We start from the raw sequence: 19,840 nt of genomic DNA, 5'->3' as shown, positions 1-19,840 counted from the left end.
TTGGCATTAAGTACAAAAGAAGCTAATGTGGGCTTAAAGGAAAATAGGCTTTTTCCAGATGAGACTGATAACTTTCTCTGAGACATGACTAAAGCAGATATTTAAGCCTGGAAATAGAGCCTGAATGTGTGACTAATTCAGTCAGTAAACACGTACTGAAACTGTTTAAGAAAATAGTCACGTTTTATTTGCCTTCATTAAGAGTTCAGTCATTTTTTGATTTCAGGTGACATTTTGGAAGTAGTTTACCAAGATGGCTGTGGTCATAAATGGTCTGAAAGTGTTATAAAACAACAGATTTCATCAGAGTGCATGCAAGCTGAGAGCTGGCAGTGGCAAAGGTAATGCAGTCGTGCTGACCAAGAGGAGCGTGTATGTGTGTAAAGGAGAGAGCAAGAAACAGAAAAGACAGAAGAGGAAAAGGGAAAAGTGTGAGGAGAGAGTGTGTGTGTGTGTGTGTGTGTGTGTGTGTGTGTGTGTGAGGGAGAGAGAGAGAGAAAGAGAGAGAGAGAGATATAATGGCTGTGCTGACTGCAGCAATGCGCCAAGGAGAATGGAGGGGGAATATACCCTACAGAGAAAGGGAGGGAGGAAGGTGAGGAGGAGGAGGAGGAGGAGGAGGGAGGGAGGGAGGCAGGGAGGGAGGGAGGGGGAGGAAAACAGGGAGGGATGAGGTAGAGTAAGAAAAAAAGGTGTGTGGGTGGGTGGGTGTGTGTTGTGTGTGTGTCCATGTGACGACAGGAGCAATCAGCACCAACTCCCACATTCATTCATCTTTCTGCCTCCTTTTCTCTGATTTTCTCCTCTTCCTTTCTTTTTCTTCACTCTTCCTCTCGTTGCAGTGTGTGCGCGTTAGCTCGTGTGTTCAGGTATCTGCATCTAAGTGTATGTATGTGTGGAAGTGTTTTGCTTCTGAGAGAGATAAAGTGTTGCAGTGATTTCTAGAGGGACGGCTACAGGCAGCCTCTAAACTTATGTTTACTACGACGGCAGGCGTTTTTATCTGCTGCGGATAAACCCAAATTAACCCTCTACCCCTTCAAAATGGAAGGACCCATTATCATCGTTTGTGTCCTTAGTTCTATATAACGGTCGTTGGGAAATTTAACACGCCGTTAAAGTCCTTTTGGTGGGTCTCCTGCTCGTTCATTCAGAGACTTTAATCTCTGTTGCTGTGGGGATCACAGCCACAAACAGACTGCAAGAAGAACGTTACAGCTGTTAGTTGGCGGGACGGTTAATGAAAGCAGGCAGGAAAATGTGAACGTTCAACACTGTGACAGAACCTTTGATTTCAACACCCACAGATGACTCACGCTCACCATCCCCTGTGTGTGTGTGTCCAAGTGTAGCGTCTCAGCGTGGCGTGCATCTCAAGATGCATGCGTGAAGCAGCCCAGCATACGAGGTCTGTGTGTTTTTAGTGTGCGTGCGTGTGTTTGTACGCAGCATCCCAGCGTGGTTTATGCTGGCTCAGCGCTTTTAGTCAGCCAATTAATTACAGAGAAGCGCTGGAGATAGAGCAGCATGTGGAGCACACACTTCGGCACTGCCACAGACACACACACACACACAATACTACATCTGAGCACATCACGCACAACATTTTCTTTCACCAAGACACATGTTTGTCATCACTGATGCAACAAATGGCCGGAGCAGAGCCGCATCAGGCTCGTTCATCAGGAGGGTTTCTCAGGTCTTCATCTTCTGCTGCTTTGTATGAGCAGGCGCTAAAACACAAACAGTGACTCAACCTTTAACTAAGCTTCAAAAGTATTTAGATGCGCCCCCTCTAAACGCTGATTTAGCAGAGAGTCTGGTGCATAGTGCGTGGTGCATTTTACACAATGGTTATAGAGAGGAGAAGAACTACTGAGCAAACCACATTCTGGGGGTTTTGATCAGTTGGTGAAAGAAAAGAAAGGAAACACTGATGAGAAAGAAGGACAAACGCACAGAGGATGGCAGAATATGTTAAAGAAACTGAATCGATCTGGAATTATCGCCTCATTGGGAGATGACACTTCTATCAAGTAATCATATCATTGGGACTGCAAACAAAACAATGACTTGTGATGTATTAGATTTTTAGACTGATGAAGACACAGTAGTGTTGAAACATTGGTTAGTTTTAAAAACTGCATAAGATCCCAGCCTTCTTTTATTCTTTGATTGGTGAGTTATTGGGTTCTCATGGACTGGGTCAACATGAGAAAACCGGGGGCTTGACCTCTGACTCCCTGCTGAACGAACAGGTTTTGGAATATATGCTGCCTGTCGTTTTCAGGAAGGACCCTGTTTATTTCAACAATTGGGAAAACTGTAAAAGAGTCCTGGTGCTAATCTGACCTGCCTGCAGTGCAGACGTGTTATCCACTGAAAATATTTGGTGCATTATGAGCACAAAAAAAAAAAAAAAAAAAACTAGCTTTCAAATCTACAGCAGCTGTTCTCTTCACTTCCAAGACACTCAGTGTTGTTAAAAGTTGTGACATAACACAGCGGTAAACTTGCCTCAGATACAACTTTATGAAACAGGTTGATGGATGTAATAAGTTCAAACGAAGCATTTGTTTTCTGAAAAACAAAAAAAAATTGTCTTTGTACCATTTTGAATCAAATATAGGCTTTGAATTATTAGCAAATGATGGCATTCTGTTTTTCAGTCATCTTATCCCCAACACCTAAAGCCTCTGGAAACAGCTGTTGCAACAAAAAAGTATTAAAAAAAAAAAGATAAGCAGAGTGAAAGAAAATGAATTAAACTTAGATATTTTGTTAGAGATTGTGAGGGTGAAAATCCACAACAGATTTGGAACTCTAAGTGACCCATTATACAGCCAACATTGTGCCTGTATAATGTAAGTGGTCAGCAGTCAGAAACCTGACTAAGGTGAGATCATATAACAGGGTTTGCTTTCAATGCTGTAATAGCTTCACATTATCCATGTTTCTAGATCTGGATGTAATCTATGAACACTCAGAGATGCACACATAGTAATAATGTGTATTTACCTTATCTTTAACAGTGGAACTGTATTAATGCAAAAGGCATTTTTTGTCGGGTTTGTGTAGAAACTTGTATTTCTCCTTTCCTGATGGAATAAAGCAAAACTATCAAAGTAATTCGCATAACCTGCTGCAAGAATCTCCCCTGCTGTGTTTCCCAGCAGGTTGAGAGGCATAGTTCCTTTTTAACACTGCTTGCATCTAGACAAAAGTTTGGACTTGCTTTGGCTTGCAGGAGCTTCAGAGCATATATTCATTCACCAGACCTGATAATGGACATCTATACAATGTCAAATGATGAGTAAATTTAACACATGTCAATTTTAAAAGGAGCATGTTTATATTAACATATTAACTAGATAGTTTGTTTTTGCATTTTTTTTTTTGTATGTTCCATTTGATTTATCCAGTTTTGTTCTGTTTTATGCTTGTCAGTAATTCTGTGAAATCTTAAAGTGTCAGAGAACTTGAAATAATGGATTAAAAGGTCTTCTCCTTAAATGCAGTGGACATGTAAAAGAGGTGAACCTAGACAGAAGACGAAGGATGTGGTGGACCGTGATGAAGACTTGCAGAAGTGATCGTAAAAACTGCACCTCCAACAGAAACACAAGGAAAACAGTGTCACAGTGTTTTACTGAGAAACTGCTTTAGGTTCACAGTTAAAGCACAACACAACAGTGTTTTCACCTTTAAAGCGCAGAAGATACACGAGTCCTCCATGCACTTGTGAGTGGTCAGCTGTCGAAAGCTTCTGCGGAAGATGTCAAGATGCCACAAAACCTGAAAGACAACACGCACATGTTAATTGTTTATTCACCGATCCCACTGTAACTTAATGTTATAACCTTTTTCCTCCTCTTCTGTGTTCATGTACTTACCGAGCCACAGCAATGTTACACTGTTAGCTCTATCACACTGATTGTCACAGATGATGAGAGACCTTCCAGACTCTCTTCGCTTTAGCTGGATTTCAACATGTGTTTCACACGATGACGCTTTTTTAGTGAGATCTTGCCTCAGCAATTACTAAAAGAATGAATGTGCAGGTTCCTCTGAAGGTGTGCTGGCTTCAAAGATTTTAAACAGATGGAAAAAAAACACTGAATCACATTTTAAACATGTAGCTATGGTGGAACAGAGTTTGATTGGAAACACAACAAAGAACAAACCAGTCTACTTGAGTAATCCAGAACAGAAATAATTCTGTGTGTATTCTGTGCATCTCCTAAAAGTCAAATCTTCTGCTGACCCAGCGAATACGACCAGCCAATTACAGTCTTAGATTTTGGAGGAATTACTTTGAACAGACACTCAAAAAGGAGAATAAAGTACTGATTATTCCAAGAAGGTGGAGACTTGCTTGTCTTTCACCTTGTTTTTGGGTAAAGTCACCAAAACAATTTTAAACAGCTTCCTCTCAGATTTGAGTTCCAATAAAACTGCAGTTTTGGTTCTCTCTTTCATCAAGAAAGAAGCATAATCTATCAAAAATAACCACCTGGAAGAGTTTCCAAAATTGTTGCCAGTTAGAAAGGCTTGTTTCTATGAGGGACTTTAGTTTGATGACATTAGAGCTCAGGGTTGCCATAGTAACACTACATTCATTCTGGTTATTTTTGAAGGTGCAAATCAGTCAGAAAAAACAGCTAAAGGCATGAGTGATGGCACATTTAGAAAGGAAGGTAATGACAAGGTGCTGTGCTTCTTTTAAAGTTGGGTTAATAAAGAAGATAAAGATCTAAACAGACTGCTTGAATACCATCTACAACAGGAAGGGTGGTTCTCAGATCACAGTGTGCGATAGAGCACAAAGGCCAAACAAAGCTTCCATTAGACGAAGCTGCTCGGCAATATTTTTAGTTTACATTTGAGCTCAAACAGACAGTTACCTTTACACTGTGTGGTTCAGGTATTGCCATTACAACCTCAGCCTCATTCATCATCCATCTGTTCTTGTGTGGAGCTTTCTTGATTGGTCTTGATTCATCTTACTTCCACACAGAATGAAATGACACTGCAGACCTTGTATCTGTACCACAGAAAACTTTTCAATTACATGGAATTACTGACTTGAGGGAACTAAATTCAGTTCAGTTCTATTTATACATTCACAACTCTCCTCAAAGCTTCTTTGCTTATGAAAGCCAATAATTCTGTTTTAGCAGCACTTTCTCAAAACAAAATGCTCAAATAAGTTTATTTTCGCTTTAAAAATCCCACAATCAAATGACTTCCTGTCATTTAAAATGGTTGCTGAGAATCAACGCTGAAGTCTGCAGCTCAGTTTGTCTTTCAGCCATTTTCTGCTAATTGTTTTTCCCAACACCTCCCACTGAGCGTGCTCTCTGCTTTGTAAATTTTCGGCAATAAATGAGAGGCAGAGGTACTATGGGAGAGACGGGCAGAGAACTAGCAGCACAAAGCTCAAAGATATTAAAGAGACGTCAAAAGCAGGAGAGAAGTGAAGTAAAACCTTCTCACTTTTCCCCTCTCTCGCTCTCTCAAATTTTGTGGAAAGAGCACTTAATGCACTAAATCAGCATGCTGAAAGAAAGCGTCGTCAGAAATGTCCCTTAGAATTCGACTGAGATCTGCAGAACACACGGGACTACACACACACTCAGGGGACATACAGTTGTAGATTTACATGGAAGCAAAAGACAAGCGCACAAAACTAGAATGTGTGGCAACCATAAAAATACAGGTCCGCACTTTGTGAGTGTGCTAAGGAGAGAGTGATAAGTGGAGGAAAGATGGGGCAGCGGATGACAGACTGCATGCTGACGCCAGTGTGTGCATTCTATCTTACCCTCCTCTCTGTTTCTCCGCCTCTCTCTGTAGTTTGTTTGGTCGTGATGAATTGGCTCCCTGCACAGCACTGCAGCAGCCACAAGGAGGGCACACTCTCTCCATACCCATCCCTCTTTATCAGCATCTATCCAGCTCTTTTCTCCTACTCTAATAACATCCCTCTATTTCCTTCTCTCTGTCTCTCTCTGCTCTTCGATCATTAGCGCCATTTGTTTCCCTCCCCCTCCTTTTTTTTTTACTTTACTAATTTTCTCTCCTTGGCTTAGGATCAGAGGAGACACTGCAGGAGCCTCTGTACCAACAAGTCCTCCAACTGAAACGGTCATATAAGTCAAACATAAGAAACTATCTATATGTGTAATAGAAGGCGGCCCATCAGTTCATGTTTGACAGGTTATATTTGATACGGAACAGTTTTGACGAGTCTGGAGCAAGAGAACAACAAAGCAGGGTTCATTCCTTCCCTAAGTCCTTCCTTTAGCCCTTCTCTTAAAAAATGCTACACTTTAACAAGTAGATAAGCCATTAAAGCATTGCTTTAAATCAGTCGGCAATTACGTCACTCAGTAAACTAAAGACTACGCAGATTGCATGAGACAATGCAACATGATAAGCTGCAGATAAAATACATTCTCTCTTTCAGGTATTCATGTGGTGACTCTTCCAGCCCAGAAGTGGGTTAACACCATATATAGTGATGGCTAAAAGTTTGAGCACGCCTACATATTCTTTTCTTAATGAGTGGGTGCGTTCAGATTTTTGACAGGTACTGTATCTGCATGTATAAACTTTAGTTCAATATCAACAACCTGCCTTTAAAGCTCTACTAACTCAAGCTTTAAATCCATTACAAACTTAATCTATTCTTGTTTTGGTTTATTGTCACACCAAAACTCGCATAGGTAATCTTTTCTTGTAATTGGTTAGTCCCATTAAAAGACCAATGACTCCATGCCCATTTGCAGCACACGTTTGCCTTTTCTTTGTTTTGGAACAAACTCAGGGTTAGAAAATGGAGGAGCAGCTTCACTGGTAGATTCTGGAAATGTTTATGGGGTGTCCAGGCTGAGACCATCGCTCTCATCGAAGTGGCTCAGAAAACTACCATATTATTGTTTTTCTGGCCCACAGCTGTTGGTGATTTGTTTTTTTTTAATCATCATTCTTTACATATGCAGGCATGACTGCCCTGGAGAAGGACTCCACGTTTGTGTAACCCTTGGTTGATTCTGATGTTAAGTTTTCTGAATTGCTGATAAAAAAAAATCACGAAAATTTTCCATTTAGACCACATAAAAGAATTAAGTGTAAGAATTGCTTAGCTCAATTCTTTTTATTCATTCATTGTTTGATTCGTGAATCTTAGCTAGCTTGACTTCCGTGTGTATGGGTTCATTTTTATTGTATTTCTTTGGCTGGTCTGCAAATTAATTCTATTCATTCTATATGTTCATTTTCATTTACTTGTTTTACTGTGTGGTTTGTCTATTCATTTCTTTCCTAATGTAGCGCATAAATAAAATGTGTTTTTCTTTTTATTTGATGTGATTTGGCTAGTTTATGGTCTGTTCATTTTTCATTTTAGACTTCAACAATATTTGAATGGCTTTGTCTGCCCCTGGTGTTTCCTCGTAGCAAATATACAAGATTTATGAGAACTAAATAATATAATAAAATTGTGTTTACTCAGTTCTTTAGTCCCCTGTATTGCGTTGTTTGTTTTTGATTCGGCCCACATTTATTGCTTCGGGCTTGGAGATTGATTGGAGGGGGTGGAGCACAGTGTTTGGAAATATTGGTTTTAATGCTTCTTTTTATTGTTTTTGCTTTACAATCTATAAAGCAAATTGTGTAACATTCACTTCGTATCAAGTGTTACACAAATGAAGTCTGAGTGATTTAATGATAAACCAAGACTTCCAAGATGGTCTAAGAGGGTAGGTGGCCCTGTCCACACGTTGGCTCTGGCCCTGGGTTACTGTAGCTCAGGAAGGAGAGCAGTCAGTGGCTACTGAACATTGCTGTGTGTGACAGACAAAGCTCTGTGTAGCCTGTAAAACAAAGTATGCACAATGCACTATTTAGAAAGCAGCATTAGATCAGTGACCTTATCATGTTGGTTATTGTTTTAGATATTTTATTCTTCCGTCTTGTTAAGCTCAACGACGACTGAATGAGGTTTCAGCACTGCTCAAAAAGGAGGTTTCAGTAAATCCGCTAATTTGTATTTATTTTTCAATTTTGTTCATTTATTTACTTTATATGGACATGAAAAATCTAATATAAAAATAACGTATAAAATATAAGCATCACATGGACAGTTTAATGCTGAGGTTCTCCTGTAGGGACCAGTAATTTTCAGACTACATTAGTTTTACACTTCCATTCATTTGTTTTCACTTTCTAGTCACTCTCATTTTCACTCCGTTTGGTTAGATTTAGACCACTGGAGAACACACCATGACCTAGAAATGTCTTTTTTAACTTACAGGACTAACCACTCGTGCTCCATCTGCAACTGCCACAAGACGTGGTTGCATGGATGGAAAACACTTTGAGAGTTGTGCGGGGTGTCACGAAAAAATATACAAAATTCAATTCCAACAAGATTTAGCGTGTCACCATGTCGTCACATTTCCATTAATGCTGAATGCAGCTGGTGGTGAGTTATACCTCCTCCACTGACCCTGGAATAAATGCTGGTCGAACCTTTTTCAAATGAAAACAAAAGCCAGATGTTTGTGGGTTTTTCATACACTGTGAAAAGCGGCTTTAGTGGGTCTACGTGTATGACAACTTCTTTGTATAATCTAGTGCATGTTATGTCTGCGTATCTTATTTTCCAAACCTTTATAGAAAATAAGGTGTTGATCTCAACAACACTCAGTTTAAATAAATGTTTAGTAAAATTCTACTGACTAATTGACTTATTTCTATTCCTTTGTGTGACTATTTTAAGCTGTATTTCAGTCATGGTCTGAGGATGTAAAGGTTAAAGAATTTTGTTCAAAGATTACTACTGATGAAATGTTCTGTAGGTTTCTCTGTAAAACACAACTAGAGACATCAGTTATGAATAATTTAGTGACTGATGTTTTTACATAAATGGTCAAAACAAAATACTAAAAAAATAAAAAATAAATAAACAAACACCACCACAAAACTTTAAAGGAGTGAAAACAGACATTTTCGATCTTTTCAGTAAACAGTCATGAAGAGAATTACAGACACAGCTGCTTCAAATCGACTGATGCCACTTTTCCACCAATCACATTCAAACAAGCCCTTCAGTGAAGTCATTAAGCAGGTCTTTATAATGTGAATAACTCGGCACCACCTGCCTCACGCTGCTCTCAGTAGGTGATCCCTGCCCTCCATGTCCCCACTTCCTCCTGTTCTGGTCTCCTATTACCACAGCATCTCTATTTCTGTGTTTTTTGTTTATCACACATTACCGTTGGCATTGTAGCAGCAGGGTCCTTTATTATTCAGTTTATTTTGTTCTCTGTTATCTCTCTCTGTCACTTTTCACTGCAGAGATCTTGTGCCATGGTAAGATATGCACGTTACGAGTCTCAGTAAGCCACGACAGTGAGCAGGCAAATTGGCACATCTAAATGGAATTCAGCCATAAGTAGAGCATGATCATTTCACACGATTTCCTATTTTGGCAAATCAAACCTGCCTGCTCTTTCCTGCATTTGATCTTCTCAAATCTGATCATAAACTGACCTCCAAATTAATCTCTCACCTTGAATTCTTTCATCAAAACATAGTAGTTTTACAAGACCATTTTACTCATATTTACGTAGAATTGTATGGATTTTTAGTCTTTTGTAATACATTTTCTTTTTGTTTTCTTTTCTCGTGATACTTTTCATCCTAAATTAGCTGTGAGCTCCAGACTGCAGCACAAGGTCGGACATAAAGAACATAAACAAGGTGATTCTGCAGTTAGTTTTCCCCTTTAATACTAAACATTTTGGGAAGCTCTAATGTAAGCCTCTTAATGGACACAATAAAGCAGACTTCACAGAATGAGACAGTTTGCCAGAAAATTGATGTTGATTCCAATGCAGCGCCACTCTATAACTGGAAGCCTGCTAAAATGAGTTCTGATCAAAATATGTCCACGTCAATCAATTCTTAATGGTAGGGGTAAGCCTGCATGGTAGTCTGTCTCTGTGCGAGCGCTGTGATTGACTGTTCATGTTGAACCCTGCGTCTTTCTCAATGTCGGCAGATCCAACCCTCTACAGCATAAAGTGGACATAATTATAGGATGTGTGCTCAGTAACTAGCCCTGAAATAAACCACAGAAGTTTAACCCAATGTAACTCTGAACTGTTTTGCTTTGTCACATAGTGGAAATTTACTTACACTCTCTAGTACTGATCCACACTGCAGGAGACTGCAGCTTTGCATAAATTACTTCTCACAATCCAACACAGAATCAATAAAAGAATATCTCCCATGACTTTATCAATACAGTTGTTGAAAAGCCAGTGTAGGCACATCACGAGAAGATGTGTTCGTCAATACAGTTTTTAAACTTTTAATGATCTAAATTACATTTAACTTCTAATGGCAGAACTCTACAGGAAGCACGGATGTCTCTGATCATCAGTTTTCATGAAAGAAGGAAAATGATTGAGATATTGCTTAACCGTACTGCTACAAGACGCAGACACGAACATCCACAAACACACACGCTGCTGCCTGATGCGTGAACTCAAAGCCAGTCTATTCTATACCTCAGTTGCCTATTTTATTTTTACCTGTGTTTTGAAAAGTTGCTGAGCGCGTATAAACACTTTACCTCACAGCACCTCTCCTCTCTCTTATTACACAAATTCTCACAGAACGAACATCTCTGCTGATGCTGATGCTGCTGCTGATGCTGCTGCTGCCACACAGCAGCTCCACTGCAGCAGCACTGGGTTAACTTCCTGGCCAAAGGGGGGTAATAACTGAGGGGCAGGAGAGTGTTATACCTACCTATTTGTTCGCTAGTTATAGAGTGGTGAGCAGAGCAGAGCTTTTATGCTATGAGTTAATGCCGTCATTTTTATGATCATAAACTGATTCATAAAGGCAAATACCAAAATATTTTGTGTTGGGAGATGCCAAAGAAAACTTTATAAATGGAACATATTTCAGTTTATGACTGTTGCTCAGACAAATCAAGCAATTTTCACATTTAAAAAATGAGTGTTAACACAATTTAACATGTGGCTTGTGTATGTTTTCAATTTTAAAGCAAAAATGAACAAACCAAATCCTCAAAATAAAGTCTGTCCAAGCTTTAAACTTTGGAACCTTACCACTCGTGCCAAACCCAAACGCAAACACACACAGATAATACGAGCAGATACATCATGCACACATGAACACACACACACAGAAATGTCCTGCCAAAAGCAGCTCAGTTTTTTCTCTCAGTTTATCCTCGCTTATCTGTGTCCTGCTAAACACCCGTCCCGTCTGTGTGTGCATGACTGTGTACATGTGTCCTTGAGGTGGCCCACTTCTTTCACCACTGGAGCTGCTTCGTATACCTTTGTTGAGGCAGATTCTTCATCTTACAAGAAAACTTCATGTCCTTCACTTTGTCTTTTCATTCTCTCTACTTTTTCCTCCCCTCGTCTACCCTCTATCTCTCCTCTTTCTCTTTTCACAAACACTCGATTAATTCCCTTACCTTACTGGACTCTTTAATTCCTCTCTTTCTCCTCGCAGTATCTCCTTGAGTCTTCTCCTCGGATTTTTCATACTGTATACTCCTCATCCCTGTTTCTTTTCTTCTCCTCCCTCTGCAACTTTTCCTCTTTGCATCTATACTTCTGTTCTCCTCGACTCTCCCTAAGCCTCTGCCCAAACACCCCCTCCCTTTCCAGCTTACTCTAACCTCTCTCCCTTCCTCCCCTCTCCCTCTTTCAAGTGAAGTAGTCAAGAGGCATTTATGTGTGTGTGTGTGTGTGTGTGTGTGGTGTGTGTGTGTGTGTGTGTGTGTGTGTGTGTGGTGTGTGCCAACTGGATGTCTTGGGAGGAGGGAGGAGAGTCTTTGTGAGTGCGTGTGTGTGAAGAGGAAAAGGAGATGCAGCAGTAGCAGCGCAGTGTAGGCATCTTCCCAAACACACTGGAAGTCCACACAGAGGTCAGACAAGCACTCATGCCAAAACTCACCAAAACCCGCAAACACCCATTAATATGGTGCTAATCTCACTCCTGTGATGTCTTGATTGCAATTTACTGCAGAGTGAGGCATGGATGGTAAGGGCTATTGTGTGTTTGCGTATGCAAATCAATCAAATATAGACAATACACAATGAATCTAGCTATTTTTGGTAATAATACCAAAGAATTCTACATTGTAAAGATGAAACTTAATTTCTAAGTATGAAGTTTGTCACAGAAAACTCAGTTGCAGAACTTTAAATTGCACATTTCCGTCTGTAATAACCTGTATTTTTTGTATTTCTAGTGAGAATAAATATGTTACTACCCACTCAGTGATTCTTTATATATATATATGTATATATATATATATAAGCTCTATTTTTATTAAAAAGTTAGATGAAACGTAAAGAAGTCATATTTTAAAGATTTTTGACTGAGGGCCGACAAACAGGAGACAACACTAATTATGCTCTTTTTGCTGCTTCTGTTCTAAAGGTATCCAAACAGAGACTTTAAACCACATTATGATCCAATTTTTCATCTTCTTGCAGAAATTGGTGTCTAACTGCACCCAACTAAAAATAACTGACCCAAGCAGTGGATTGAGATCAGGTGACTAACTTGGCTGGTCAAGAAAAATCCTATTCATTTCCTAATGTTTTCTGTCTGCCCTGTATTTGTGAGTCTATCCAACTGACCTGCAGAGCACTGTTGAGGAAGCAGCTGTTCTGTCCCGGTTCGTTGCTCAAACCTTTGCTCGGTGCGATAGAGGTCATGGTTCTTGGGGTCACCAGCCCCTGCACCACGCCAGCCGCTCCGCCACCCGATGCAAAGTAGTTCCTCTTCCACGACATCACTACCTGGACGCTCCCGTTTCCACGGCAAGGCGGAGAAGGGGCGGGGCAGAAGACCAAGTGACTGCCTCTATGTCACTCCCATGGGCGAGAAAGAGGGAGGATGAGAAAAGAGTTGAGGAGGAGGAAATGGAAGGATGAAGAGGAGGGAGGAGGCAGTTGTGGTCTGAGGAGATGCGGCGTGTCTTAGTTGGAGATTTGGTGCCCATACAACCCTCCCCCTCTTCTGCCGTGTTTTTACTTTAAAATCTGTTCACTTGTAAGAGCCAGTTGGCTTTCTGTTTTTCTGTTTTTAGCTCCGTGGACTTAAAAGTCTGTGTTTGAAGTCATGAGAGTGTTTCCAAAGCGTATTTTTGCTGATTCTGTCAGATAGAAGTGGATTAGACAGTACTGCTGCTCCCATGTGGGGACTCCGGTGCTTTCTTCTTCTCCTCTTTCACTTTGTCTGAAAGACACAAAGGCGAACCCGTTAGCATTAAGAACATCTAGCAACCACCACATTTAGCAAGTTCAAACTATCATCTGTACTAAAAAGCAACAAATTTAATGTGTTTTGGAGTTAAATGAATAACCTTTGATATAACTACAGCATAAGAGAAGTTGATTTGGAATTACTAAAAACGTTATGACGCAGTGTAAAATTCCAATAAAAACTAAATGCAATGACTTTAAAATCTCATAAACAATACTTTATTCACAACAAAGCATAGAAAACTTTACTTTTTCATGAAAGATATTAGCTAATCTTAAATTTGATGGCAGCAACATGTCTAAACAAGTTGGGACAGGGGCAACAAAGGGTGTCATGGAAATCACTGTATAGGCTCAAGAATACTTCCAGAAATCCCTGTCTGTCAACATAATTCACTGTAAATGCAGGTTAAAGCTCTGTCATGCAAATAAGAAGCCATATGTGAACATGAATCAGAAGCACTGCCATCTTCCCTCGACCAAAGCTCATATAAAATGGATTGGGGCAAAGTGGAAAACTGTTATGTGGTTGAACGAATGGCAATTTTCAATTCTTGAGAATTATGGATGCCACTTCATCCGGACTTAACATTTTATAGGGTTTCCATGTTCTGTTCTGAATAAAATATTGGTTTATGAGAACTGCAAATTGCATTCTGTTGGGGTTGTATAATTTTTTCATTAGGAAATGACAAACTTTCAAATATAATGAAAAATACCAATTAAATAACTCCCTGTCTTTGTTGGGAAAAATGTATAGAGAATATATTGTTGATATCATCTAAAAATTATAATACAAACCATATAAAATTTTATTTCATATTATTAGGACTTTAAAACACTACAGCAAAGTGTATCCTATGATGTACTGTATACTGAATACATTAATTCAAATTGTTAGGTCCAAGCATTGGCCTGGTCAGACAGGTCAGAACAACCAGTTGCTAACTGGCTACTTGCTAACCCTACTTGTAGTAGTTGAATATTTTGCAGCTTCAGAGCCTCACGTGCTTTGTCAGAATTTACAAGCGAACAAGAAATAAGATAAAGAAAAAAAAGCACGAATGTCAGTTTTTGCCATTAAACAAATGAATGGCTTGAATTCAGCTGTAGGTCCACTACTCCGCTAAGTGTTTCAGTTTGCTAACATATTAGCCATGACACCTTTTTAAGCCAGTGACGTGGTTGGTAATAGACTGGCTCTACAGGAATTATGCCCTCCTGTGATGGGTTGTTTTGTCGCTTGAAGAAAATTTACATTATTGCCATATAACTGTCAGAGATTTTAAGATGTATTTTCTCAAACTGCAAAGAAATATCAGATCATTCTTTTAAGTAAATGGAGAGGATACTCTATATACAACAGAAAGCTGCTTCTCCACCTTTAAGAAAACTAGTAAATAATAATGATTTCTTGGTGTATTGAGCTGATTGCTGTCTAGGAAGCTGCTTTTACAGAACTTTAAAATGTGAATTGCTTCATCTTCAGGTAGTCAAACTGACATTCATCGGTGATATTATCTCAACCCGAGTCTGAATCACTATGATACAAATCCATTCAGTGGTGCTAACGTATGGTTATATATACACTGGTTTAATTATTTGCTTAACAGCATAACGTCTGATCAGAAAAGTACATTTCTCCTGTTATTACCCCGCCACTGATAGATGCTTGGATTATTTGCTGCCATCCTGTGGTCTAAAATCAACTGCTAAAGCTTTAAGAAATTCTATAAGGTACTGTAGCTTTAGCGCCACAAATATTGTAAATCATCACATAAGTGCAATATCAACGAGGGCAACATTTCATCAGTGATATGACACAGGAACCATTTAGAGAAATCTGTTATGTCATTTCATAATCTGTACTCAAGGACATTACTATGCTCAAGCATTGCTATACATACATAGCTTCTAAGCAAGTGTGTGATGATTTAAAAAAGGCAATCTACATGTATTTGTCACCCTGTCACCATGTGTGTGAGGGTGTGTGTGTACATGAAGTTACATAACACCACAGGGCAGCAGCTAATAGATCCGCAGTGCCCCCTCCACCCTCCCTTCCTTGTTCCCTTCCCCTATAGCTTCCCCACTTTTGGCAAAGCTCCCTCACCCGATAGCCAGGCTGCGTTAATGCCACAGCACCCCCTTGGCGAAAGGCCAGAGGGCGCAGGGATGCTGCAGCGAGCAGGTAAGAAGCGTGGGCTGTCGCTATGGTGATGGCCACATGGGATAGGGGAGATGGGATGATGAGGTTACGTAATGTAAGTATAGGGGGATCTATCTATCTATCTATCTATCTATCTATCTATCTATCTATCTATCTATCTATCTATCTATCTATCTATCTATCTATCTATCTATCTATCTATCATCCATTAACAAACAAATCCAAATTGGCAGAGGATTTATAAAGGGATTTGCCTGGCATGCCACTGTGTGCCATTTTTCCTCTACGGAGCAGCATCCTGAGCTTCTGTCTCAGCATACAGTGTGCGTATGTGTGTGTGTGTGTGTGTGTGTGTATCCCGCTGAGCCCGTGTGGAGTGTGTGATCACACATCCTCTCTCTGACTGCACCCTACAGCCACACACAGCTGAAATCGCTGTGGCAAGCCCTCGTCAAGTGCTGTTTATGTGGACTCTGTGTGCATGTGCGTGTATGCACATGTGTTTGTATGTGTGTCCCCACATCTTCGGATAGTTACCATGGAAATAGGCCAAGCAGCAGGCATGCGGGGGAAAAGCCGAACCATGTGATTTAATAGAAAGACACACTGTGCTGCACTGGTTGAGAGAGCAAACACAACACACACACACACACACACTCTCTTTCACACACTGAGCCGGCGAGTGATGATGATGTGTATTGATGGTGGAGACTTCCTGGAAGCCAGAGTGAGTCAAGGCACAAGTCAATCAAATTCCCTGACCCTGCACTAGAAGGCATACGGAAATCAGGTTTTGTAGATGCAGCCCTGACAGCGACCACACACTGAGGAGATTTTCCCTGTCTGATGTTGAGGTGAGGACACTAGATGCACAACCACAATGGGTGCCTGTCTGTGTGTGTAGTCTGCATGACCTCATGGTTTAACCTGAGGAAGTCAGTCCAGGCTGACTTTGAGCTTGCTAAACGTTGGATTTCTCTCTGTAACACCGTAAGGTTATGAGGTCATGGTAAAGCGCCCTGAAAGAACTTGTGCAATGATTTGATATTCAATAGCACACATGAGCTACATAACATTAATGGCTTTGGTCTGTTAAACCAATGGCATTCAGTCACTTAGACAGCGGTCACTTTTCTGTTAATGTTCCTCACCCTTCGTGCAGTGAGGTATACAAGGTAAAAGTCTTTAAAGAGTCACATAACACTTTACTGTAGCATGCCAAACACACAGCGGCTATGTAAAACATAGAAGCCAAAGATATAACTTTTTTCCATGATTATTAAAAGTCAGTGTTACACTCATGAGTGTTTAAGAGCATGACAGTAACAGTGTAGCTGTTAAACTCAAGAAAAAGCACGAGGTTAACCTCACCTGAGGACACTGTCTCTGCACAGTCACTGCTGTTTGTCAGAGGAGAAGCTGCAGCACAGCACTAAACTCTGCAAGTCCTACTAGGGTTACAGTTTTCTCATAACAACACATTGTTTTGCAATGACAATTCATATTGAGCTAAAAAAAAAAAAGACACGCAGCATTGAGTTGAACAAAATGGACGCAGTTGAAAATATACAGTCAAACAGAGAGCAAAAGCAGTTCAATCACAGTGCTTGAAGCCAAGGAGGGGGCAACATTGGACAGTGTAGTTATTTATTTATTCATCTCATAACAGGATCTGTTGGATTCCTCCTAACAGCTTATTATGTGTCACATTAACCTGCCACTGCTGTGGGTTTCTGTCCATTAATGTGACTGCAGCAGGTCCGATCTATTCAGACTGCATCACAAAATGTTACAGAAAAGCATTGGGGAGTAATTCACACATGACACCAACTTGCTCACTAGTCAACACATTAATGGAAAGCAGTGCATCATGAATCGAACTGAAATAGATTTAATTAAATTGAGCTTTTGACTTCTGACATTCTGACATTGGTCAGAATTAGTTTGAAGATAAAAATCGACACGGTTCCTCAATTAAAAGACCTGATGAAAAAACTGACGCCTGCATGGGACTAATGAGACTTTTTCCAGTTTGTGACAGCTACAGATAATGTCATGTCCACTGTGTAACCCATGGAGGAAAAGTATCAAAGATGGGCGTCTGTTACCTTGCAGAATCAAATGTATAATTTATTTCTAAGTTAAGGAGGATATGCTTTCTGATAACTTCAGTAAAACAGCCCTTTTGGACCCAGAACATTTTAAATTCTACTCTGGTTTTAAAGGTATTTAAGCTTTCAAAACTGGTCAGAATGAACTGTAAAGTAAATCAAATGTATGAAATAGCATTACAACTTGTGCAGCACTTTATAAGATCTGAAAAACAGAAACGTTTTGCTGTGAAGGTTTGGGTGATGACTCAATTCCTTAATATGCTATGAAGAATCGGGTTTTAGTGTAGATATGAGTTCTTTTCATTTCTTCCGTTTCTTGTTTCCATATTACATTAAGAGGCAGAGCAAACACACTACACCACAGGACGGTGCTATTTAGTGCTACTTCTGCACATCTCAAAATGATCCCAATATTGTCCAATGATTCTGAATTTTAGAATGTACAGTATATAGTGCAAACACATCATGGTGAACAATACATTATACTGTGACTCCATCTCACATGCACCATCCTCCTACTTAAATTACTAACTAGAACAGAAAATATATCAATCGGCCACTGAAAATAGTGCCCCACAAATCCTCTTATCTACTATGCTGCCCTAAATCAAATATTGAGAACACAAGCGACACATTGCGGTGCCATTAGACCACGTTCATTTTGTAAAAATGTCTTTCTTTTCTTTGCTCTCACAAGTGAGTGGAAATAAGTGAGATATAGGTGCGCAACAGTACAGTATAGGTTATCAAATGCTTTTGGAAAATCGACCCTAAAACTACTTGAGAAAGCATTCATGAACAGGTGTAATGGAGTCAAATTCTAAAGAGATTTGAAATGCTCTTTTTTTTCCATATACAATGGATGTGTGCATCCATGTGACAGCAGATAATTACTTATGGATCGATAGAAGCAGATGAGGGCTCAACTGGGAGCACTGAAAACAGACAGCTGTTTTTTATGGTTCTGCTATCATCTCAATATTGATGTTACTACATTATTTTTCTGATAATTACTAACGCAGCAAAAACTATATTGTATGTAATGCTTTTATATTACCTAATAATCGCACTGAGCACTTTTCCCTTTTTCTTACTTTCCTTTCATTTTTTCAGCTTTTTCTGAGCTTATAGAGTGACATGCGTGATGTCTTTGGAGGTTTATCTCAGGGCAGATTCTGGAGGATGGCTCAGATGCTTGTTTGGTCCCTGGTGCACTGTGATTCCTGTTCTTTGATCCACATCACAATGATTCATGTTAACATTCTGCAAAAAAACAGAAAAAAAAAACATTCCCCCACATTCGCCTGTCATGCTGCTTCTCCATCAAATCAACATTCAACAGTGGCAGCATGTGTGGCGCATGGATGAAACCTCTCTACAGCTGTGGTCTGCACTGGGGTATAATAACATTTAATAAAAATCCACATTTCAGGTGATTTGTTTTTTTTATCCCAGCTATGATCAGTCACATGATTTCAGCTTAACATGACTAATTCAGGTAGCCAACACACGCACATGGCTGTTTATTACAGTAAAGCTATTTAATAAAAACAAATATGTCAGAAATCCACCCATCCATCCATCGAGTTTCTATACCAGCTTAATCCAACTCAGGTTCGCGGGAGTGGGGGGGTTGTTAGCTGAAGCCTATCCCAGCTGTCATAGGGCGAGAGGCTGGGTACACCGTGCACAGGTCGCCAGTCCATCAACAGGCTGTGTCAGAAATCAAACCATTTATTAGGCTTTTCTCCTCAGGTAGACAGGCAAACAGTCTTTGTTCAGACAAACATTTTGGCATTTCTTCATCTATACTTGGACATCATGTATCACATGACTATTCAAGTGTGTTGGGGATGTGCTTCCAGTGTAAAAGCAAGAAGCAAAGGATTGGTTGTGACAGTGATGTGGGATTTGTCTGAGAAATCAGGGAAAGACATAAAGAGAGCAAACATCTTTCCAAAAGGTTTCCAGTTTTCCCTCTATCCCCTATACATGTCAAAACTGTAGGAGTGGTGTAAAGTTTTTATACTGAAAGAGGTTTTCAAAGATATATTTTCAGCGACTTTTATGGTTTTGATGAAAGACTGAAAAAGACAGACAAAGCTACCTTAAGAAATAAACTGGTTTGGTGCAGAGAATTATGAAACAACTTGGCCAAAAGTATGTGAACATCTGCACGTTACACCCAATGTTGTTTATTCAAAAAACATGTGCAAGATGCACTG

General features: G+C 39.9%; 1 protein-coding gene across 1 annotated transcript in view; it reads right to left on the bottom strand.

Annotated features, from left to right (window-relative positions):
* The window catches only part of usp54b (ubiquitin specific peptidase 54b), a 45,413-nt gene extending 32,151 nt beyond the window's left edge, over positions 1–13,262 (bottom strand). The window contains exons 1-2 of the mRNA XM_075457880.1: positions 12,705–13,262; positions 3,703–3,795 (exon numbers count right to left, since the gene is read on the bottom strand). Of these exons, the coding sequence (XP_075313995.1) occupies positions 3,703–3,795; positions 12,705–12,860 (249 nt within the window). The 5' untranslated portion in view covers positions 12,861–13,262. The remainder of the gene's footprint in view (positions 1–3,702; positions 3,796–12,704) is intronic.
* Between the last annotated feature and the right edge of the window lie 6,578 nt (positions 13,263–19,840).

Source organism: Odontesthes bonariensis, chromosome 23 (assembly GCF_027942865.1).
Source record: "Odontesthes bonariensis isolate fOdoBon6 chromosome 23, fOdoBon6.hap1, whole genome shotgun sequence".
In the NCBI taxonomy this organism is placed as follows: Eukaryota; Metazoa; Chordata; class Actinopteri; order Atheriniformes; family Atherinopsidae; genus Odontesthes; species Odontesthes bonariensis.
Note: the sequence above shows the minus strand (reverse complement) of the source record. Positions and strands in the feature narration are given on the sequence as shown.